The 24,093-nt window shown below is 45.9% G+C and overlaps 2 protein-coding genes across 7 annotated transcripts in view; one reads left to right on the forward strand and one right to left on the reverse strand.

Annotated features, from left to right (window-relative positions):
- Positions 1 to 24,093, forward strand: part of TESC (tescalcin) — a 95,789-nt gene that overhangs the window by 69,424 nt on the left and 2,272 nt on the right. Inside the window, exons 10-15 of one of the 6 annotated variants that reach the window (XM_059895546.1) lie at positions 1,623 to 1,742; positions 4,537 to 4,636; positions 5,895 to 5,983; positions 8,354 to 8,453; positions 12,686 to 12,754; positions 13,551 to 16,052. The gene's annotated coding sequence lies outside the window, so the exon portion shown is untranslated. Of the gene's footprint in view, positions 1 to 1,622; positions 1,743 to 4,536; positions 4,637 to 5,894; positions 5,984 to 8,353; positions 8,454 to 12,685; positions 12,755 to 13,429; positions 13,520 to 13,550; positions 16,053 to 24,093 lie in introns of those variants that run through there. The other 5 variants (XM_059895548.1, XM_059895551.1, XM_059895550.1 and 2 more) reach the window with 5 other exon arrangements.
- FBXW8 (F-box and WD repeat domain containing 8) overlaps positions 1,474 to 24,093 on the reverse strand; it is a 124,250-nt gene continuing 101,630 nt past the window's right edge. The window contains exons 8-11 of the mRNA XM_059895544.1: positions 21,568 to 21,695; positions 7,887 to 8,060; positions 5,194 to 5,304; positions 1,474 to 4,463 (exon numbers count right to left, since the gene is read on the reverse strand). Coding sequence (XP_059751527.1) covers positions 4,319 to 4,463; positions 5,194 to 5,304; positions 7,887 to 8,060; positions 21,568 to 21,695 — 558 coding nt within the window. The 3' untranslated portion in view covers positions 1,474 to 4,318. The remainder of the gene's footprint in view (positions 4,464 to 5,193; positions 5,305 to 7,886; positions 8,061 to 21,567; positions 21,696 to 24,093) is intronic.

A 24,093-nucleotide genomic window follows, 5' to 3' on the forward strand; every position in this document is an offset into this window, starting at 1 on the left:
GTTGCCTTGGCAAGTGTTCTGCAAACACCTGCTTTGCAAGCTGTCCTCCCACACAGTGACCTTGGGAAGGCCTTGGACAGTTGAGTGGGAGGAGCCGTGGTTTTCACCACGACTTCCCAGGGTGTCAGTGTTGCCTCTGTCTCCAGGCTCTTTTGGAATCAGTGAACAAGTGCCAGCAGGGATTCGGTGGTGGATGAACTTGGCCCCAGGAGGACTGAGGACTCCGACGGGCACACGGTGACTCCTCTTCCTTCTAATCTGCATGTTGACCAAGTCAGCAAGGGGCTAGGTTTCTGGTCTTTACCCCAGGAGTGGTCCAAGGGGCAGCAGTAAGGCTGGAGGATGCACCGAGAAGCAGTTTATGGCCGCCTCCATCTTAGAGAAACGAGGCGGCAGCGTTAGTGCTAGCACTGGGCGAGGGGAGAGAAGATACAGTGGTGGGGCGGGGGAGCCTGCCCTCCCTCCCTAGGGGATGAAAAGGTCCCCGGCACAGAGCTTCTGCCTGGAAGCCCCTGCCCACCATCAGAGGCAGAGAGCAGGCTGGCACCCGCATGGCAGGGGCCGGAGCCCAGTGAGAGGGGCTGTGCCATCGCCCATCCCAGGCAGCCTCCGTCCAAGTCGCTGCATGGCCCACTGCAGCAGCCAGGGAGCCATCTGGCCTGGCCGCTGGTGAGGTGGGCAGGTCTGCGAGGCTCAGGGCGCCGCGGACAGGCGGCCAGCACCACACGCTCCCGGCTGCCACAGCTGCTGCCCAGAGCAAAGGTCCGAGTCGGGAGAGCCAGCCGGCCCCCGCCTCAGCCATTGTCGTAGACCTGCCCGTCCTGACAGGCAGTGGACGGCCTTAACGAGAAAGCTGTGCCCCTACCAGGAAGACGTTTTTCTCCGAGGATGAGCGAAGTTGGTTTGCGGTGACCGGTGTTTGTCATTTGAATGCAGAGTGGGACGCGCTATCCCCTCAAACGTGGGGCCTCTGGTTCTGGGGAGGGGTACGGAGGACCTCATCCTGGTGTGGTCAGCTCTCCTGCACAGAAAGGACCAAAACTCCACTCTTGGGGACATTCAGTTTTTCCTCGAATCAGCTGAATCTGGTCAGCCTTGGTAGGGGAGGTGATGCTGGCCCTGGGGTGTCTCTGCAAATGGACTATTGCCTGGGCAGCGGCAGTGGCAGCACAGGGCTGAGACCGCAAAGCACAGCCTAGCGGCTGCAGATAAAACCCTCAGGGCTATAGTTCCCTTGGAGAATCTGATGAAAGAGCCATACTTCCTCCCAGAAAATGCCCTTACGCACATTTTCACTTACGGTTGTGTGGGTTTCTTGGATCCTGGGCTAGGAACCCCTGTAATAGTGGTTCTGGGAAAAACTATTCAACATGTCAGGTGAGATTTCCAGGGTGGGGGAAAGCTGGTGAAGTGGTATGCCAGGGGACTGTCACCACGTACCTTGCCAGGGTGACAAGTAATTTCAGCAATAAATACATTTTAAAAATTTAATACTAGAACCAACGTGGACATGTTATAAAGCAGAAAGCAAAGTCATACAATGTTTTAAGATAGGACAGAGATTTCTGGTGTTTGGCCCTCTGGCTCCCCCAGCGGCATATCAGAGTCTCTTCTGTCTTTAGGGGAGACGTGGGACCCGAGTTTGAAAAGCAGAAGAGATACAGAAGAAAAGGAGACGATAAGTCAACTAAGAACTCAGAACTTGCAAAGAAGCTCCCACAAAATAGCCAACGGGGACAAAGGTAAGATGGGATGAGCAGACGGGGGTGGACATGGGCCAAGATTTTTTTAAGCCACTGGTAAATGTTGGTTCATAAAGGAACTTTGATCCTTTCCCCATCAGGCTATTTCTTCCAGAATGTAAGGTTTGTAAACCTTACAGTGTTTACAAAAAACACTGACTGAACTTGGTGTGCTTGGAGATTATTTGGGTCCAATAAAGTCCTTCACAAAACCCAGGTGGTTTTCATGAATGGGAGATGTTATCAACAGGCTGGGAGGAAAAACCCTATGCTTGTAACATTTACACTGGACCAGCAGTTGGCAGTGAATGAAAGTTTAAAACTGTTTTTACTTTCAGTAAAATTTTCTGGGTCTAATTTCTTTTGAACTCTTCCATTACCCATAATTCCTGCAAAGCTAGGAGGGAGAATGTATCTGCAAAATGAACTGTGAAATGAGACTGGAAGGGGCTGCTTCTTAAAAGGAAAAATAAACTTTCCACAGTGGTCCAGCTGCATTAAGACTGTGAGAGGTGAAAACCGTTTAAAGCGAGGTCACTAGGGGGTCAGAGCACCACAAGGCAGCGAGCGTAAATAAAGTACATACTTCATTCGCCAACTGCAGACTGGCTTCATTTATGAAGTAACTGGGTTTTCTGAAAGGAAGCAGAAAACCCTCCTGACACAGCTGCCTTCCCGGGAAGGCAGCCTGAAGGAAAGCAGTGCTCTCGGGACTGGGGGGATGGTGCCCAGTCGCGGCTCTCTATGTGGCTCTGTCTAGTTGGATGTGGATTTTTTTATGACTGAGGATCTTAATTTGAAAAGCCTTCCAAAACCCTCACGACTCAAAAAGTTCTAGGACTCCACGTAGTGGTGCATTTCCCAACCGTGCACGCTTGTGAACAGCAGGAAAGCTTCACGTTGCTCTTGGATCAGTGAGAAGTTATCCCCATGCTGAAAATACTCGGTTTGATAGTCCCTTGTGCCTTTTTTTCCTTTATCAAGAGTTGTATATTTTGTCTTTCCAAAAACCTGCTTTCGGCTTTATGATCAACTTCACTATTTGTTGGTTTTCTAGTTCATTCATGTGTATTTTTATCCTTCTTTAACTCCTTTAAAGAAGGATTTAACTCTTTCTTTCTACTTTGTTTGGGATCACTGTGACATTTTTTAAGCTTTCTGGGGTGACAGCTTAGCACACTGATTTTCTGTCTTATTTTCTATAAAGTCATGACGTCTCCCCGCCCATTCGGGCCTCGTCTCCTGGGTCTTGGTGTTCAGTGCTTCCACTATCAATCACCCTGGTCTAGAGAGTTTCTATTTTCCATTTTTTCTTTCCCTGTTTAAAACCGAGTTAATTCAGGAGTGCCTGGGGCTTCCAGGTGTATGTTTTTGTTTAGCTTTTTGTGGATTTCTAATCGTACCGCATTGGGACTGGGGCACTGGATTGCACCTGTCTCGTATTGCTCTTGTGTAATCTGAGATTTTCCTTGTGGCTTTCATACATGGTCATTTTTTATGCATGTTTTGTGGGTATTTGAAAAGGGACAGAATCCTATCTATCTATCTACACCCATTGTGTCACGCTTATAAATTATATTAAGTAAATCCTCTGAATCATGCACCATGGGCATGGATTTTGTTTCTCTGAGTAGTTCTATCAGTCAGTTCTTTGCGTTGCTATTTGGAAGGTACATTAGATGGCTGCTGCTGCTCACAACAGTCTAAATCACGAGTAATGCCAGGGTTTGCCCTCTTAATCCTTGGAAATGGAAGCTAGTTATCACACTGAAGGGGTCTCTCGTGCTGCCCCATGGTGGTTGAACGTGATGGTCCCTCCGCTCTCTCCCCTTCCTTCTCACTCTCTGCTCCAGAACCCATCACCTTCAACCCCACGTGGAGGATGGGTGTTTACGGTACGTAGAAAGTGTCTACTTGGTATCGTGCATCGCAGACACAATAGTAAGCAAAACAGTTATTAATGAAGTAGTTGTATAAATATATAATTATAACCGTGTTAAAATCTACCAGGAAAAAGGGCTGCTCTCGCGGGTTGGGTGGTGGTGTGAGAGAAGACGACCCAGAGTTGAATTCTTGGTCTCAGATCCAAGGGCTCAGGGACTAGCATGTCCAGAGGCCCCCGAAGAAGAAAGGGTGTGGCGACTGGCAAGAGGATGAGCAGGCTGGCGCAGGGGTGCAGAAGGGCCGTCTCTCTCTGAGAGCTGGAGCAGCGGCTGTGTGCCGTGTACAGAGTGATGTGGGGAGGTCCCAGCTTGGGCCAGGGGGACACTCCTGAGACAGGTGGGGAGCAGATGCAGGGCTGCATGGGGGAAGGAGGTTGAGCCATCATCAGTGTGTGGTACTCAAAGCCATGAGAGAGAGAGTGAGAACAGAGTGAGATGAAACGAGCCCTGACAAACGCAGCTGGAGAAAAATGAATTGGCAAAGGAGAAAAAGCAAAGGCAGTAGAGGAATATGTGGGGTCATGTAAGCGCACCCTGCAGTTGCTTTCTTCCCCCAACACTTAAAGCCTAGTTCTAAAATACACAGAATTGGTTCTTCCCATGTTTCTCCCAGCTCCCAAATGAGACAATTCCCTAAATGTTGTCACAGGGAAAGGCAAGCGCCAGGTCATAGTTGTAACCGGGTATGGTGTCACAGGACGAACGGCAGATGGGCACAGTGCTCTGAAAGGCCAGCCGGTCCACTGCAAACTCGTAGGCCTGGATCAGCCCCCGGTGTCTAGAGAAAGCACAGAGACAGCGGCGCGGTCAGTCCTGGTGCCCAGCCCCCCCACTGATTTCTGTCTTTGCAGCAGGCACATGCTGGAGATGAGAGCGATTCATCGCGACACATGTCTGCTTCGGCCCCACAGTGTGTTGGACGCTCCACATCCCGGGACTAGAGACAAACAGGTGAGCAGACAAGTTCGATGGAGGGAACTGAGTGCTGGGCGGCACCTGGCTGAACAGGGAGGCAGGAAGGGTCCGCCTCAGGGAAGGCCTCACAAGAGGCTGCTTGGAAGCCAGGCCAACAGTAATCAGAAAAGGGTCCTGAGCCTCCGGCATGGGCCTCTCTCCTCTGGCAGCCGTCACCCAGCAGGCTGAGCGTGAGAACTGGGCTTTGCCACTGTCACTGGGATTCAACACCACAGGTCCCTCACTCAGCCTTTTGTCTTGGGCTCTTGGCACGTGTGGCCACCTTCCCCCTCCGTGTCCCTACCGCTCCCATCCCACCCCCCTGCAGCGTCCTGCTGAAGCGCCTAAAACAGGCACTCAGCACGTGTTGTTGGCTAATACCACCCTGCCGCATCTACATGTATGTTCCTGACTTCTATGAAAAGAACGGCTATGCCTGAGGGTACCATCCTGTAGGGACCAATGTGGCCTGGGATGCTCTATCAATAAAATCAAGCTAAGAGTGTCTCTTCCAAACTCCTACACACCTGGACCAACCCAGCCCAAGCACTGACCTCCGGTGGGTGACGAAGTTGTCCAGGTCGGCATTGCGCACCACCCTCTCGTAGGGCACGTGGGCCGTGATGAGGCTGTGGCAGTTGAAGGAGATGTGCCGCACGGGGTGCCTGGAACAGATGGGAGAGATGGGAGAGAACGCTCGTCAAGGTTAAGTCCACTGGAACTCAGCACGTCCCACCTTTGCTGCTGTGGTCTCGAAAGTCTGGAGCTGCAAGGGACTCTAGAACCATCTAAGCCAGGCTCTTCCTTTACAGAGGAGGAAACCGGGCCCCCAGAGGGGCAGTGTCTGGCCTCAGTTCCCAAAGCTAGCTCGAGCAAGGCCACACGCCAAGCCTACTCTGTAAACACGTCTCAACGTCCCTGTGCTCGCTGGCTGATGCCCTTAACACCTTGGTGCACTGGGACACAGAGGACAAACAACCGGAGCCAATTCAGACACACGCGATGGAGAACAGCCCCATTTCTGCCCCCCTGGCTGGCTGGCCCTGGGCAAGTCACTCCAGCTCTCTGAGCCAGCTTCCCCAGCAGCAGGGTGTGTTGAGTGGTGCCCTACAAAGGCCCGCCAGTCCTGAAGTCAGAGGGCTACAGATGATACGTGTACTCTGGGTTGTGAAAGCACATCCAGAAAGTTTTGGAACAAAATGGCTTGAAACTTATGTAGCAAAGGCTTTTGTTCATTCTAAAAACTTTTTTCCAGTGGAGCACTGAGCCAGGAGACACAGGATAAAAAAGATGTCTAATGCAAGCAGATGCCTGCCCTCAGAGGGATTCCCAACTGTTAAGAAGGTGAGATCCATTCCCACAAAAAAAATAACCAGTGTTTCTAGAGCACAAGAGCTCTTATAAGCCACAAGATGAGACACAGAATTCAGCACTTGGGAGGAGGAATAGGAGACTGCAGCACAGACTGAAAGGGGTCAGCCAGGCCCCTTCAGAAGGGCAGAGGGTGGCATGGAGGGGATGAGGGGGAGTCCCTTCAGGCTGGGTTACGGCTGTGCCAGAGGCAGGGACAGGCGTCTTGGCCACAGCAGAGGATTCTCTCAAGAGGGGTGCCAGAGTCCAGGGTTTGCGGCACCAACTGGAGAAAGTGTGGCTGGAAGGACTTCGCTCAGGGCCCAGTGAGGCAGGAAGAATGGAAAACAAAGCCGCGAGGAGGATGGAGAAGAGAGAGGTCGGAGCTCAGTCCCAGGCTTGCAGCTGGCTGACTGACTGCTGGTACCAGAGGCAGAAAGGGGAGGTCAAGGGAGAGCTGGCCGAGGAGGGGCGGGAGGACCTGGGGAGTGCGGCCGAAGAGGCTGAAGCGGGCAGTGGGGCAGGAGACTGAGCAACAGCGGGAGCAGAGCGTGAGAGGGAATCGGGATCCACAGCAGCAAGCACTGCCGCGAGGACGTGAGTGAGGACGAGAATCCCGGGCAGGAGACGGACGAGGCATCAGCCTTGCTTTGGTAAACAATGCTTTGGTGACCTTCTCTGGGACAAGCCACTAAGCACTGGTGAGAACTGGATGTGCACTTACAAATGAGTTAGGAAGGCTGGGACAGGACGACAGTTCTGAGCACGACCTCGCTTAGCCTGGCTTCACCTGAATGACCCATCTGAGGGAGTGCAGCTTTTCAGGGAGAGAAAAATGAGATCTGCTGGAGTGCAGGCCCAGTGAACTAAACAGAGCTGCTGGTGGCGGTCCCTGGGGGCCTGGACTGCTGAGGAGGCTGTCCTAGAGGCCAGGTTGAGCCAAAAGGGTGTCCTTAAAGGCAGATAGTTCTGGGCTTCCAAGGCCTGAGAGTTTTAGTTGCCTTTTGGCACCACCTGGTGGCAACTCAGTGCATCACCACAGCAGGCAGGGCTGGACAGCGCCAACCAAGCAGCGTGGAGGGCACCATGGTCTGAGAAAGATGCAGGCCCAAGCACCGGCTACCGCTGCCCTCCAAGGAAGAAACCAGTTCCTCTTTTGACCTCGTACTTAAGCTAGACTTGTGAGCAGTCTTCATTTTATCACGCTCTGCAGTTAGTGGGGACATGTCTCGTCCCAGAGGTGCTGAGGGACAGCCGGGGGAGCTCGGTGCCCGTCTCACACAGGCACGGGGGCTGGATGGATGTGGGCAACGGGGGAGAGCCTCGGGTCTGCTCCCGCCGACCCCTGCGCCAGGCGAGGCCGCCTCTGCTTTAAAGGTCAGACGCCAGTGCGCAATGTTTAACCGGCTGGGCCCCCTTAGTATCCATTTACCTTCATCCGTTTACCTCTGCTGCGCTTGGGAGAATAGCTCTCTCTTGAATTTTAGAGCTAAAGGTTAAAGTTACAAATTCCTCCTTAGTTGAAGCCTGAATACTTTCAGTCTGAAGCGCCCTTGTAAACAGTAAGGAAGATCAAGACTTCCTGGAGTGGAGGAGAGGAGGGGGGCCCGGGCCCGCCCCACCTGGGGGCAGAGGGGCTGCCTGCAGTGCCCCCGCCTGCTGTCTGGCCTGCCCCACTGTGGTCTCTACCCGAGCGGGCAGCTGTGGCAGTCTGAACAGTGTGACAGTGACCAGCGCCATTTCTGAGCCCATTTCACTGCAGCTGACTTGCAGGGCTCCAGTGAGGACCACGTGGTAACCTGTGGACAGCACTTCGCACGGTACCTGGCTCAGTGGCTGACTGAGGCCATCACTGCTGCGACTGTGGTTACTAGAAGCAGCTGAGGACCCACCTTACCTGGAGTGCACCTCCCACAGCTTCTGGTTCATCCGATAATCCCACACGGAGACCAGGCCCTCCTCGCCCCCGCTGACAATCTTCCACTCGTCCACCTGGACTGAAGAGACTCCGAGCTGGTGGGCAGAGATGGACAGGGCGATCGTGTCAGTGCGGAGGTCGTGGATCCTCACCCTGCAGGGCCAGAGACGAGCGCAGAGGTTAGCATTAGAGCCTGAGATGACGAATTCCTCCTCAGCCATGCTGGTCTATGTACAGCAACCCTGTGAAAACAGAGTACGAAACCCCTTCAGTTACGAACATCTAAATACTGATACTAAACTTTCACCGCCTCCTTAGTGTACTCTCGGAGGAGGCCAAGAGGCACTAGAAATGAACTAGTGTAGAGCACCCCCAACCACTCAAAGCACAGAATAAGGAGGACTCAGAACAAATACACCAGCTGCTCACTTTCATGTGCTCCACAGGCGAGACGCCTGCCCTGGGCACAAGCCCATGGCGATGGAGGCTGACCCGACTGCCACGGTGCGTCCATGGGGACGTCGGCCTGAGAAGGCTGTCCAGCGGGTAAGTACACCGCCCAGCATGGCAGTTTTGCTGTTCATATAAAAGTCTGTGAAGAGCAAGCTGCAAAACAGCTACATTTGTCTGCAACCTGAACCCTTACCTGGTTGGAAAAATAACACTTCTCAGGCAATTTAACTCAACTTTTAAGTTCATCACCATCTTGTTGAAATTTGGAAAGGCGATGCATCTACAGTTGACTGAGCATAACAGGATCGTGATAAGAGTATGTGGACACTTGGCAGTCACTTGTCTAAAGTGAGATAATTACTTACCTTGTCATAATCTGAATTTAAGAACATCTTTAAAAACTACTTTCTATACAAGTATATGCTGAATTTCCACATAAGGATAAATCAGATGAGCCAGAAATCTCTTATCCACTAGAAGTACCAACACAGTTCCTGAAATAAGCCACAAGAGCTAAAACTGAATGTGGCAACATTTCAGTACAGGTGAATTTAACAGCCCCTATGCTGCAAGTCACAAAGGAAAAGACAATCGCTGCTCTGAAGAGATGCCACCAGCTAGCTAGCAGGGGAGCTGGACAAACATGTCTGACACAAATAATGTGGGGAGAAGGGATCATCTCAAAAGATGTTCTAGGTCCTAAACTCTTACAGGTACATGAGCACGCACAGACACAAAGTATCTTCAGAGTTCTGAGGGGAAATTATTTGAACTGGAAATTCTATACCTTGCTTACCTACCAAGTTTGAGGGCATAATGAAGACTTTTTTTTAAACAGAAAAGGACTCAAAGTGAGCTACCCATGGATACTCTCTGAAAGAAAGTGATGTAGCAAAAATATCAGAGGGACCACGGAGTGATGTATGAAACAAACACTGAATGTTAGCAGACAGCTTATAGAAAGACCTGATGTATCAGCTGGGTGGACAGACACACACAGGAAAAAACCCACCTCTTATGAGGAAGAGCCTCAAGTCACAAAGCAAAACTCAATATAGGGACTTCCCTGGTGGCACAGTGGTTAAAACTCGTGCTCCCAATGCAGGGGGCCCAGGTTCAATCCCTGGTCAGGGAACTAGATCCCACGTGCATGCCACAACTAAGGAGCCTGCCTGCCACAACTAAGACGCAGCACAACCAAATAAATAAATTAAATAATAATAATTTTAAAAAGGTTTGAAAAAGAACCAAATAGTACTTAAAAAAAAAAAAGATTAGAAAGGCACATTTGCATGTGACAATTTTAATACCTGAAAAGGTAGACTTCAGAGCAAAAAGCATTAGCCTGAGAGTACTTCAAAATGATGAGAAGGAATACAGTTTACTAAATGTTTGAGAAAACTTGCCAGGAAAGAAACAAAAAACCCCACATGATACCCGAAACTAATATGAAACTGTAAATCAACTATATTTCAATTAAAAAACCACACATGGACCTAATGTCTGTAGGTCGATTTTTCCCCCCTTTTTAGTAATTCAGTTTCTTTCATCATTATAATCTATTCAGGTTTTCTATTTCTTGAGTTCATTTTTTGAATCTCCTTATTTGAAGACCTAGATGAATAAATGACATTGTAGGAAAATAAGAATTATCAAAACTGACCCCCAGGAGATAGAAAATCCAAATAGATCAAGGAACACAGGGCAAGCTGGGAAAGCTGTCGGAGGAACAAGCTGTCCCTGCAAAACAAGAACAGCACAATGGGTCCAACCTGGAAGGAGCAAACCCCGCCCCCCGCATTCCCAAACCCCGGGCTACATCTACTGTTCCACAGCACAGCAAAGGGAGGAAAGCTCTGACTCTCTACATGGAGCCAGCATTCTGTTATTACCCAAAACCTGACACTGCAAGCATGACAGAAGATGACAGGTCTGCACCAGTGCTAAGACCTGAATAAAAGATCAACTAACAGAACTCACAGCAACATGTTAACCAGCAAGTGGACTCTATCTAGGATGTCCATTCCTGTGGTCCACCATGCCTCTCTGACAACAAGAAACCCACAGAGAGGGTCACTTCCATGGACACTGAAGAGAGATCTGATGACACAGAACACTTATTCCTAATGAAAAGTCTTTAAAAAATAGTAATCTACTTTTACCAATATTATTTCACATTGTTTTAAGAAAATTAGATAAAAGAAGAAAATGAGAAGTGGACAAATTTATCATTAGGGTTGACAATCCAAGGTAATTCAGTAATAATTCAGAATCAAATGTATTCTAATATGTCAAAATCAATAACTATCCTTTGTACAACCACTGGTTTTAAAAATGTAATTGAAGAAAAGATCCCACTTAAATTCGCAATTATAAGCAAAATACCCTATAACAACTTTCTCAACTTGGAGCTCTACCATATGTATTACACCAACATTAATTACAGAGGGCTCAGAGAGTTAAAACAATTACAAATATTCAGGATAGGAAGGCCTTTCTAAACATTACCAAAAAAAAAAAAAAAAAGTCAAGGCAAATGGTAAACTGGGAAAAATGTTCGCACCAGACGACTAATTTCTTATAAAAAAAATTCCTTCAAATTGATAATAAAGATTGATAACCCAGTAAAGTTTAAGAAAAGAAAAATTAGTTCACAGGAAAAGAAATACTAATGGCTTTTAAACACGTGTAAGATGTTCAAGTTCACTGGTAAGGAGAGAAATTATGCACTAAAACTACAATGCAGTAATACCACTCAACCTGCCTGCCCAGCAAAGGTAAAGTCTGGTAGTACTCCAAGACCCCTTCCACGCTGGTGAGCCCTGGATACAGAGGTACTTCTGTACGGCTGATGTGAGCACAAGCCCAAAGAAAGTGACTTGGCAATATCCAACAAAATAAAAAATGTACTTCACTTTGACCTAGCAATTCTGCTTCTGCTTCTAGGATTTTATATAGGCAATATCTAACATACGTGTACATCCACATATATACATACAAGGCCATTAGCCACAGTACTTTTTCAGTAGCAAAGATGAGGCTTCTGTTTCAGGCACCCTGTTGACCCTCCCACTGAAAATCACTTCATACTGCTGGATAAGACGTAACTACAGCCTTTTAAGTGCACTGCTGAGCTCACAGAGTAAGCGACCTCCCTAGGGCCCATGCAGAAAACCAGGTTGGAGAGCTTGAGTTGCAATTTTGGTCGCCTCTATGCATGTGCGGTGGGGGTGAGGCTACTGGCAGGTGCCAAACTCAGGAAGCAACGGGACTGGCTCTTACTGTACCACGGGGGCAAGGCTGTAAGACTGGGGTCCACTCAAAGGGGAGTATTGAGACCTTCCTTTATAAAAAAGCAGTATAGAACTTCTAGACACAAAAACATAATCCCTGCAATTAAACTCATTAGATAGGCTAGAAACAGATTAGACAAAGCATTTGTAAATTAGAAAATAAATCTGAAAAGTTACCTAGAATGGAGCACAAAGAGAGAAACAGATGGAACATGTGAATGAAGCATTAAGAGACAGGAAGGATGGAAGGGGATGATGGTTAAGGTTACGCCCAAAAGAAATCCCAGAAGGAAAAAAATCCAGTGTGTGGCAAAGAAGCGATATTCAAAGTGTTAATGGCTGATGTTTTTCCAAAATGAAAGACAGGCATACTCACACTCATGAGCACTAATCAGAATAAATGAAAAGAAATACGTATTACAGAGTATCATAATAAAGTGGGAAACCACAAAAGACACAAGGGGTCTCAAAAGCAACCTGAGAGAAAAAGACTTCTGATAATCAGACCAACAGGAAAAATAAGAAATAGTCTTTACGTTGTCATGAATTTGAGTGACTCAACGGGGAAGGCACGTAACCTAGCTCCATCAGCGGATGCCAGCTAAAGCCGTGACGGCACATCCGGTACAGTGGAGACCTGCACGGGCATCAGAGAAGGAGGCAGAGCTACACATACTGAAGACAGCCGTCGCCCAACAGCCACACACCCAGCGCACCAGGCCCCGCTGCGTGGCGGCAGCTGGGGGGCGGGGGAGGGAGGCACGCATGTGTGTGTGCAGGCGCCCTCTGGAGACCGCCGTCGCACAGCCTCCGCTGAGGAAACAGAAGCTCCCAGGAGACAACGTCTCCCTATGTATAATTTTTTGTGCTTTTGAATTCAACGTTGAAGGTGTAGGTTACCTGCTTAAGTTAAAATAATTTAAAGATAAAATTCTGGAAGGACATACTGGAGTTGGTAACAGCAGTTACCTTGGGGAAGAGTCTCAATGGAAGAATGAGGGGAATAAATGCGGCCTTTACTTTTTATTCTAGACACTGCCATGTTGCTTAAGGAACAAGAAGTCGTTCGTGACTGGGAGGGGCACCCAGAGGCCTTCACAAGTACTGGTCACGCTCTGTTTCTTAAGTGGGTGGGTGGTGGGAATGCTCAGGCGTTCCATTGTTCTTTAAATTGTACACAACGTACCCTGTACACACTCCCATGTGGATGTTCTGTTTCAAATAAAACAGGGTTTTAAAAATCTATAGTCTTATGACACAGGGGTGAGGTCCATGGTTCTTCCCTGCTGGCGGCGAGGATGACTGAGAGCCCTGTTAGTACAGCAGGCCAATCAGCACCCCCCTCGCCCCGCCTCCCCTCTTCCCAGGGAGGGTCTGTGACCAGAGAGATGCAGAGCGAGCAGGAAACACACAGAAGACAAAGAGCTCCCTCAGTCGGCATTTACAGACACTAATCTTTAGGCATTTGTGGGTTAGAGAAGGGAGAAAAGGTAAAGTTGCTGTGAAAGGAACTCTGCCTGGAGGCTACAGCTGCACTGCTTACTAATGGGAACTTGGAAAGGAAAGGGGGGGGGGGGCGGGGATTTTTAGCTTGAGTACTTTTCAGTGCATATTTGGTTAATAAGGGTCTATTTTGCTCTAGTGATTTTCATAAAGAGCTCCTCTGTTGAATATTTATACTCCATAATTTACAGTTTGGCTGTTAAGGAGACAAAGGCAAACACAAATTTGGTCCAGAAGTTCAAAGTTTGCCATCTGTTTTCCTATTGTATTTAGATACCGGCAAGGATGGCTCCAAACAAAATACACAAATACACCAAAAGATACAGCATTAGTGTATTTTATCACTAAGGAAAACAAAAATGGGCCAAAAACAGACTCGAACTTCTCCCCACAGGGAAAAAGGAGAAGCATTTAGAAGACATCTCCTCAAAGAGGCACTGCTCTGGTTTCTGGCTGACAGAAAGAGGCAGCACGCAGCACGGGGTGCGAAGTCCACGCGATCCACTCGAGGTCACATTACGAGACGCACCTCTGCTTGAGACGCCTGACGGCGCGGCCCCAGCGTGCACAGCGGCGTTCCCTGGCAGAGCCGTACCCTCAGCGCGCAAGTCAAACTCCCGACGTGGGGAAACAGGGAGCACGGCAAACGGGCACAGACACGCCAAGACAACTGATTCCAGGGACAAAAAGAAGCCAATGGTAGACACTGTGAATCCCTATCCGCGCGTGTTTCATCAACTTTGCCCGTTGAAAAGAAAAAAATAATTGGTCTGAAAGCTGTAATTGTATTATGTTTAATATTCATGGTTGGGTTTGGAGGGCTGTTCCAACACTCCCTCTCTCCAGCCCCTCTCTAATGAAAATCACACCACAGGAGTCAGCTCGAGCCCGCCAATTAAAACAAAAGACACCAGAACCTTCCAAAGACTCCAACAGAGGAGAATCCATCTGACGGGCAGGAAAACGTGCTGGAACTGAGAGGGAGGCACGCTCTGGCTGGTCCTGTGCTAAGAGCTTTGAATAACTTATTACAACACTTGCAGATGGAGCAAATGTAACATTTACGCCCCACTCACTCTCCCTAACAGCCAGCAGCAGCACCAGAAGCCACCACAACTTTGTATTTGTCAAGGCGAGAAGAAAGCTCCGACACTCTCTAATTAGGGGTCACAACTCAGAGCTTGCTTCCCACTGGTTTGGATAAAATAGTCCCATAAAATAATAAGGCAAACTGTATTTGATGGCAAAGATGAAGCCTGTTCAGACTCTGGCTCAGCAGTTTCATTAAGAAGGACCTGACCTTCAGCTATATTTCTATCCAGAAAATAAAGGGAACAAGCAAGACGGCATTAAAACAGTCTCTTTTTTTTTTTAATGACCAAATTAATCAAGAAAACTCACTATTTTTTTTAAAGAAATCAATAACATGATTCTGTTTTGTCTCATCGAACCTATATTAAAGAGGATTTTTAAATACAACCTTATATGCCAAAATCAGTAGCTATAACATACATATAGCACCAATGGTGGCCTTTGGTGAATGATTCATTTTTAATAGCAACTAGAAAAACATGTATTTTCAGGTAGAACTGCCCAGTTTAATCCAACTAGGCTATGGTTAGAGCTCTATGTATTGTAAAGCTGTATCTCTAAAGTTTAGAGTTCTTTGTTTATTGCCCATAAAGAGTAATAAGCCCCTTGGACTGATCACTCGACCTTTCTGGACCTGTTCCCTTAGCTGGGCCAGCATTAGATGGTCTTAAAGAGCTCTGCTAGACCGAACATTCTGCAACCCTTACAAGCCAGCCCATAACACCACCTGTGGACAAAAATGATGATGTATGTAACACCAAAATAACAAGGCACGCTGGAAACATAGAAACATTTAGCTTACTTTAATAAATCCTTTTAAATTTTAATCAGATGAGTATACCTAGAATAACCTATTTTATGGTCAACTGATTTTCAACAGTGGTGCCGAGACAATTCAATGGGGAAAGAATAGTCTTTTCAACAGATGATGCTAGGACAATGGAAATCCACATGCAAAAAAGAATGAGGTTGGACTCCCACCTCACACCATATACAAAAATTAACTCCAAATACATCATAGACCTCAGTGTAGGAGCCAAAATCATAAAAATTCTTTTAAGTAAACATAGGAGTAAATCTTTGTGACTTTGGGCTAGGAAATGGCTTCTTCAATATGATACCAATAGCACAAACGACAAAGAAAAAATGGATAAATGGAATTTCATGAAAATTAAAAACTTCTGTGCTTCAAAGGACATTATCAAAATTGTGGGGGGCTTCCCTGGTGGCGCAGTGGTTAAGAATCCGCCTGCCAATGCAGGGGACATGGGTTTGAGCCCTGGTCTGGGAAGATCCCACATGCCGCGGGGCAGCTGAGCCTGTGTGCCACAACTACTGAGCCTGCGTGCCACAAATACTGAGCCTTCATGCCGCAACTACTGAAGCCCACGCACCTGGAGCCCGTGCTCCGCAACGAGAGGTCACTGCAGTGAGAGGCCCACGCACCGCAATGAAGAGTAGCCCCCGCTCACCACAACTAGAGAATGCCCGCACACAGCAATGAAGACCCAACGCAGCCAAAAATAAATAAATAAAAAATAAATAATTTAAAAAAAAAAAGTGTGAAAAGACAACCCACAGAACAGGGAGAAATATTTACAAATCATGTCTGACAAAAGGTTGGTATCCAGACTATATAAAGAACTCTTCTTGCAACTCAATAAATAAAAAGACAACCTAATTAAAAAATGGGCCAAGGATTTGAATAGACATTTATCCAAAGAGGCCAAAAAGCACATGAAAGGATGTTCAACATCATACCTTTAGGACAGCTATAATCAGAGACCATAGCAAGCAAGTACAGGTAAGGATGTGGAGAAATTGGAACCCCCATACACTGCTGGTGGGAATGTAAGATGGTACAGTGACTTTGGAAAAGAGTCTAGCAGTTCCTCAAATAGTTAAACACAGGGTTATATAAGTCAGCAATGCCACTCCTAGGTATATATCCAAGAGAAGTGAAAACATAGGTCTACACAAAAATCTGTAGTTTAATGGTAACAGCAGCATTATTCATAATAACCAAAAAATGGAAACAACCCAAATGTTAACTGATGAATGAATAAGTAAATGTGGTATACTCATACAATGGAATATTACTTGGCCATAAAAAGGAATTAAGTGGTGATTCAAGCTACAACGCAGGTTTACCTTGGAAACATTATGCTAAGTGGAAGAAGCCAGTCACAAAAAGTCACATGTTCTATGATTCCATTTATATGAAATGTCTAAAACAGACAGATCCGTAGAGGCAGGAAGTGATTAGTGGTTGCCTAGAGCTAGAGAAGTTGGGGGGACATGGGGAGTGACTGCTAAGGGGCACAAGGTTTCTGTTTGGGGTGTTGAAAATGTTCTAAACCTGACTTGGTGATGACTGCACAACCTTGTGTACTTTACACTGGATTGTATAATTTAAATTGGTGAATTGTAGGTATGTGAATTCTATCTCAGTAAAGCTAAAAATTTTTTAAATCAATTTAAGATTACAGGAGGAAAAGCAGTGGGACTTGTTGGCTCAGTGCATGTTGCTCTGGCAGCCCACTAACAACCTGATGTACGCCCTTACCACCAACTCTTCTTTTTGGCCCCGCCGTGCCGCCTGCGGCATCTTAGTTCCCTGACCAGGGATTGAACCTGGGCCACGGCAGTGAAAGCGCAGAGTCCTAACCACTGGACCGCCAGGGAAGTCCCACCCTTATCACCAACTCTTATTTTGATTCTCCCCAGCAGAGCATTCTCTGGTCTAGATCCCTGATTTCATTCGTTAGAAATGAGCAGATCCCAGATGAGAAGACTGAGAGCAACAGAATGGGAAGGGACCCCATTTAATACAGCCCTCTACACAGTTTATTTAAATAATTTAAAGAGAGGAGGAGTTCTGCGTCTGACCTAAAGTAAGCCCACTACTGCCTCTGTCTTCTGCTGCTACAACCCAAACCTCTGGACAAAACACAAAAAGCAAACACCTGAGGACCCTGAGGAGTTGACTCACTACAGTGGATTGTGGAGGAAGTGGCCGCGGAGGAAGGGGCCGTAGGGAGAGGAGTTTCTCTCTCACAGCCTCACCCCGAGTGTGAGCTCCTGTAGCACAGCTGTGTAGTGGTGTGGGAGCTATAATGCTAACAGAAACACCCTCTTTCTGAAGAACCAAGGAGAGAAGCCCCTAAGTCCAAAGAACGTGGGGGGGGGGGGTGGTGTCTTTGGGGATTCCCCCATCTCTTTTCTCTGTGGTTTTGCCCCAAGGCAGTCCCTATTCACAGAGCTGCATGGTGGTAGGGATGCCAGCAGGTGAAACCCTGAGAGAAACCCCATCTTCTCGTCAGAGGCCCAGGGGACAGGGGCCCTGAAAGCTAGGAATCGCAGGGATGAAGAGAGGGCGGAACTGGAGACGGGGAGCCCGTGATACTGCGTGCGACCCCGCGCACGGCCCAGGCACAGATCCAAAGCAGTACAGCAAAGGCTCAGATAAGATTTCAACCACTGCCAGCTCAGACTAACCTCTGGGTGGCACATGTGCAGGGCAGTCAGAGAAGCACAGCAAAGGTTTTGGAAATTGAACTGACACTGGAATCACCACCCATGGAAGGCAAGACACAACTTGCAGTCTGAACCTAACCAGGGGGACTGCCTGTTTAAAACAAAAACAAAACAACATCCTCCAGAGGATTATGTAACAGGATCCAAAGTGGACACAAAACGTCCAGGATATATCCAAAATTACTTGACATACCCCCACCCCAAAAGCCCCAGGAAAATGTGACCCATTCTCAAGGGAAAATGTCAACCCTACAATAACCCAGACTTTTGGAATCATCAGTGACTTTAAAGCAGCTATTGTACCTATATTCCATGAGGTAAAGGTACAATGATAAGAAAGAATGAAATTCTGAGCAGAGAAACAGAAACAATGGCAATTTTGAACCAAAAAAGTATAAAATCTGAAATAAAAAATTCACTAGATGGGTTCAATAGCAGAATGGAGATGACAGAGGAAACAGTTCGTGAACCCAAAGTTAAATCAGTAGATATTTGCAACTTGAAGAATGTAAGGCTTAGGAAAGAAGATGAATAGAGCTTCAGTGACCTGTGGGATAATATCAAAAAGTCTGTTCTTCACATCACTGAAGTCCCAGAGGAGAGGGGAAAGGGATCAGTGTGGAAAAAAAATCTGAAGAAATAATGGCCAAAAAATCCCAAATTTGGTGGAAGACATAAATTTACAGATTCTAAATGTTCAGTGAACCCCAAAGGTTAAACTAAAGAAACAAAACAAAAAAACTCACAGCGGTCTATTTCCTGCAGACTTTATCTTGGTAACACACTCAAGTTTCTCATAACTGTTCTAATTCCTAAGATTTATTTTTGCCCTCATTGAACAAATACAGACTTCTATTTAATTGAAAACACCATCCAATGCAAGAAGCACCATTACTTTATGTAATATTTTAACATGCTGCCATTGTAAGATGTTATTATAAAAGACACATCTTGATTTCAAGGATGTGAAAATGTAAAAAAAAGTGCATCTTGGAATAAATGCAAAACATACAGAGTTAAGCCCTCTCTGAGCACTAGACAGACACTGTGGTAAGACACAAGCATCCAGTCCTAACACCGGATGCACACCCCTCCCTCCCCTCCTCTAACGTTACTTACCACTCTTCTTGGCTTAGCAGGAAAGGACAAAATATGCATTAAAAAAACCTCATTGATCTGTAGTGTTAAAACTCTTGTGCAGAGCCCCACCTATATAACCCCACTTTATAACCCTTCCCTCCCAGCGAGGGAAAAGTACAATCCAACCATAACTCAGTTCCCACCCTGACCATTCTCTTAATCTTTATCAGACTCTACTTAACCTCTAGTGACAAGCTAGGTGAACTATTTTTTCATTTTTAATTTCAGCCTATACGCACCTCCACAAAAAAAAAACAACTCCTTAGAAAATTCCACCCATGTTATTAGCAAAGTTACTCAAGCTGATTTCCTTACTTTAAAGAAACATTATTTTTGTTTTAACCTTGGACAGTTTTATGTACCTTTAGAGTCCATTTCATTCTCAAGTTATTTATAAAGTACTAAGAGAATGCAATAGAAGTTCAGTTTTTTTAAATAAAAAAGGAGGTTCCAAGGTTTTTAAATTGCATCTGTCATGAAGTGATAGCCACCTAGCTCTCTTCATAGTATTTGCCCCCTCCGTCCCACTTCTGAAATAAAACATAAGCTGTACAAGCCTGGGTGTGCATCTCTGATGAGTTCCCACTCATAAGCTATTAAGTCTTTGGGAAAAACCCCACAAGACATGCCTCTATGCACTTAAAAGTCTAGAGTCCTTATTCCTTCCTTTTTCCAGATGTATAATATTTTTAAGCCCCGTGTTTCAAATTCGTATTGCTAACACTGTTAATGTGACTCATAAAGAACAATCTTACATATGATGGCAAGCCTCTGGGGTACCAGTAGTAGTCAAATAGCTGGCACAGATCTAGAAGTGGCCCTGATTAAATGCCATTTTGGACAGCCCCATCTCCAACTCCAAGTCCCAAGTCTATTCTTTTCATCCAAAAAGACAAAGGGTGTAAAAAAAAAAAAACAAAAAACCGTAACTTTGGTTTACTAATAAAATGGATTTTAACATGGTCAGATTTGGGACCAGAGAGCCCTTATACACTGCGCATTTGGCTTCTCCTCTGGCAATGGGGAGCGTGGTCAGGCAGCCCTGCTCCAGAGGAAAACATCAGCTTTACCGAGTATGTACAGGTCTCCTCACTGACAGCAGGATGTGCAGCTGACAATGGTCATGACAATCTGGCTGTAACTGTGCTTCTAGAGCTAATTAGGCTACGTTATGCAGAAAGCAGAGGTCTCTTCTCTGGAACACCATTTTGGTTTCCTGGGAGCCTAGCTGTGGTTGAACACCTAAATGGTCATGCTGTCAGCAAACTCTGAAGCATAGCCTACAATCCCAAACCCTTCCATCTGGATGCCCCACAGAGCCCTCTGCATTTGCTCTCCTGGAAAGCGAGGAGCTGTTAGGTCCCTGCGGGTAGATCCTGTAGGTAAGCTTGGAGCCTTTGCGCAGCTCAGTCAGAAATGAACATGGGAGAGTAAAACTATAAACTGATGCGTTTCACTTGCTGTGCCACAAGTGCGGCCACTTATCAAGCCTAGTTTTTTGGTTTTTTTTTTTTAAAGAGAAAAACTGCCTGGACATACACTGAGGAGTTCAATTCTCAACCATGAGAAGTATCAGCTGTTTCAGGAGGGCTCGAGGAAAAAAAGATCAAGTATTTTCTTTCCCTAAAGCATACTCACATCTTTTTGCTCTATGGGAGGGAGACAGTAGTAGTGAAGGTCAGAAGTTGAAAATATTATCTGACAAAATAATTATTTTTGCAAGCTGCTGCACTGGTGCGACAGAGGTCTGGGATTTGGCACAAAGGAGGACCCGCCTCACGATCTGATACCCCACCAAGTGGCCCGCCACCTGCAGCCCGGGGCTGGCCAGGGGAGGGGGCGCCAGCTGACCTGGCCTCCAGCCATGCTACCTCTGTTCAGGGCACTGGGTCAGACATGACAGATAACCAGTCAAACAAAGAAGAAAAAAAAAAGGAAAAGACAAGGGGGAGAGGGAAGAGAAAGGAAAAAAGCCTAAAATTTGGACTCAGACAGTCTTTTCAAACACTTTAATCCTTCCATGCTGATGGGTCCTGGAGCGGCCAGAGCTGGCACTGGACCCTGTACCGGGAAAATCCGACTCCCTAAGCCAATACGTTAAAGGGAAGACCGCTAATCAACTAAATAGAAACTGGAATCTGTTCACATGAAGTCTCTTTTTTCCCCCATCACCGGAGGGACACCACAGTGGTCTGAAACACACTCTTGACATCATTTGGCAGGCAAACCTATTTTGCTGAACATGATTCATCCCTTAGGTTATTGTTTTTAATATTAGAAAGTGAGCTTTTAAATGCCAAACAAATTTTACAGCAGGGGGACAAAAGATATTCCAAGTGGTCTCACTGGACCTTCCACCAACTGCGTCCACCAAATGGCCTAAAAGACAACCTTCCCATGGTGTTTCAGAAACGAGGCAGAGACGCAGATCCATCCAACTATTACCTAATACAAGACTTTGTTCTCCAAGTTCACAGGGATGGTATTTATGGGATCAGGGCTGAACTCAGGTGGGCAGAGATGTGAGTGAGAAGTGAGGAGGGTGAGCCGTGGAGGAAATCAGTGAGCTCAGTGGAGGCCGAGCGGCCAGTCCTCAAGAGAAGCTGCCTGCGGCTCTAAGATGCGACTCTCCTGACACCTACCTCCTGTCCATGTTGCCACTGACCATGAGATTGGGAGGGCTGTCCCGGAGGTTGACGCAGGTGAAGTCGCCAAGCGCGTTGCCCAGCTTCGAGAGGCAGCGTTCTGCTTCCAGGCTGTACACCAGGATCTGGGGAGGAGGAAAAACACGTGGGTGGGCGTCAGGGGCAGCAGGCCCGCACGAACAATTTCCACCCAGCGTCGCCCCGGGGCACGGTCACGGCACCAGCTCCCATTAGAGAAGAGGCTCTAATACTTCATTTCCTGACCCCTTCCAGGTAATGACAGTATAAGGATGTGGCTCTTAGAACGACAAAAGGAAAACGCAGGAGAAAAAATCTAAAGAATTCCAGGCCAAGGTGCAAACAAACTCTTAGGACACACAAAAAATGCCAAATGGGGAAATTCGGTATCCCAATTTCTTAACACAGAAAAAGAAGCATGGAAACTAGGGGTCACTGACTGCTTCTGATGACTTAATGGGGGAGGCTAATGAGAAGTCTGTGTACAGGGTTCTCTCTCTTTTCCCCTCTGTATTTATACCACAGAAGGTAAAAAGAACAAACAGTGTAAGCATCCAGGATGAGGAAGCTTGCACAGTTAACCACTAGATGATTCCTTTAAACTACAAACCAAAACATAAAGTCTTATTCCCAAACGTTAAAAAAAAATTTTTTTAATTGAGGTACAACCGATATTCCCCAACATTTCTCTCTTCAGTCACTCTCCACTAGCTAATTATAGTAAGCTCTGTTCCATAAGGTATGGAGGCAAGTAAGAAAGTATCCTTGATCTCTAGACAATATATTCATTACATTTGAACACTGCCTTTTCTCCAGCAAATGGGGAAACAAGGATGATTCATAAGGAATCTTTCTGAAGATTATTTAAGTCTTTTCCTAAAAAAATCTTAGTAATTCAATTAACATTAAGTGCTTGCCATGGGTCAGTAATTGCTGTAAGTACTGAAGACATAGTCCTTGCTCCCAAATTCACTGTTCAAAAGCCTCCTCATTTACACACACACACACACACATGTGAACATACATTATATTCTGTTGATCATGTGGTTAAAATTAATCACTGAACTCAAAAGTTTTAATGTTAATATTTTGTAGAGTCTCGTCTCTTAGCCCACACATGAAAATGATGTGCTATTTTTTCTTGTTAACCTATACATTTATCAATTATCAGTGTACAGATTCCTATTTTAGTACTGAGAGGTTAATAAATTGACTCCACCTTGAAAACCATTGATCTCATTGTTGACACATATTTCTAACAATTGAATCTTTGGAAATTCCTAATAGTCAAAACAACACTATAATATTAAGTAAAATTGCTCACAGTATCTGAAAGGAAAGAGGGCAATTTCAAAATGTAAAATGCCTTCTTAATCCCTAAAGACCATAGAGAACAAGCTAAATTTTATTTTTATTTTCATGCAGTTGAAAATAAAAGTTTCTGAGAAAATTTCAACTGTAAAATATCCAAAATAAGATTCTTCTTCCAAGTATAGACGTAGAAATAAATCAAATCTTCTGTCTACAGTGAATATCCTAAAAATTACATAAAAATCGGTTCCTGGAGGGAGAAAAAAAAAAACACCAGCAATCTCATGGTCTACCCTGAAAGTAACATTCTGCACTTATATATATCATTATACAGCTTTCAACAGGGCTTTTGGACTCAATCTCTTCTTGTTTTTAAAATACTTCAACATCTATAGCAGGAAGAAATGTTCATGGTAAATATAAGAATTAAAATCTGATATTGAGTCTGTTCCTATGTCTTTACTTCTTCTAGAAGTTCTTTTTTGACAAGAGGATAGATCATTTCTGAATGAAACAGTGGGATCTAATCCCTCTCCAAAAAGACTGCAAATTCATCGTATAAGTTAGTAGTCAGGAGTCAAGTATTTTCTAAAATGTTTAATAATTCAATGAATCAGAACTATCCAAAGAGTACCTTGACCATTATGTTTAGTTAAAGACCGCAGAGATTAGAAAACACATTACCCATCTCAGAGGCGGTTCTTCCCACGTTACGAGTCCCTCAACGACCTTTACCATCTCTCTCTCCCCTCTGCGCTCTCTCTCTTTTAATAAGGTTGAGCAAATGGGACTTCATTTTATCTGATTGCCACAGACTAGTGAGATTAATTATTCATGCTCACACACTCCCTCTTGTTAAGACCATGCATTAGACTAATTTTTCTCTTTATTGCCCTAGTTGGGTGAGTCTCAACCCATGGCCACTTGACTCACTCTCAGAAGTGTATGGATATGCTGGAAAGAAGGAAAAAACGACCCGTACCTAAAATCGTGGAGAAAATGTTCTGCACTAATGTGACCACCAAATCAATAGATGTTGCTGGGGATTTTTTTCTTTTAAGTACCACATGTATACTACCAAAAGGGTTTAAATAGTGATTAAGGAGCAAATTTGTATAGAAGTTGGATGTTTCTTTAAGAATTATCTAAAATGACTGAACCATGTTGTATATTTCACAAAGGTAACTGAAGGAG

The sequence above is a fragment of the Balaenoptera ricei genome, chromosome 14, assembly GCF_028023285.1.
Source record: "Balaenoptera ricei isolate mBalRic1 chromosome 14, mBalRic1.hap2, whole genome shotgun sequence".
NCBI lineage: Eukaryota > Metazoa > Chordata > Mammalia > Artiodactyla > Balaenopteridae > Balaenoptera > Balaenoptera ricei.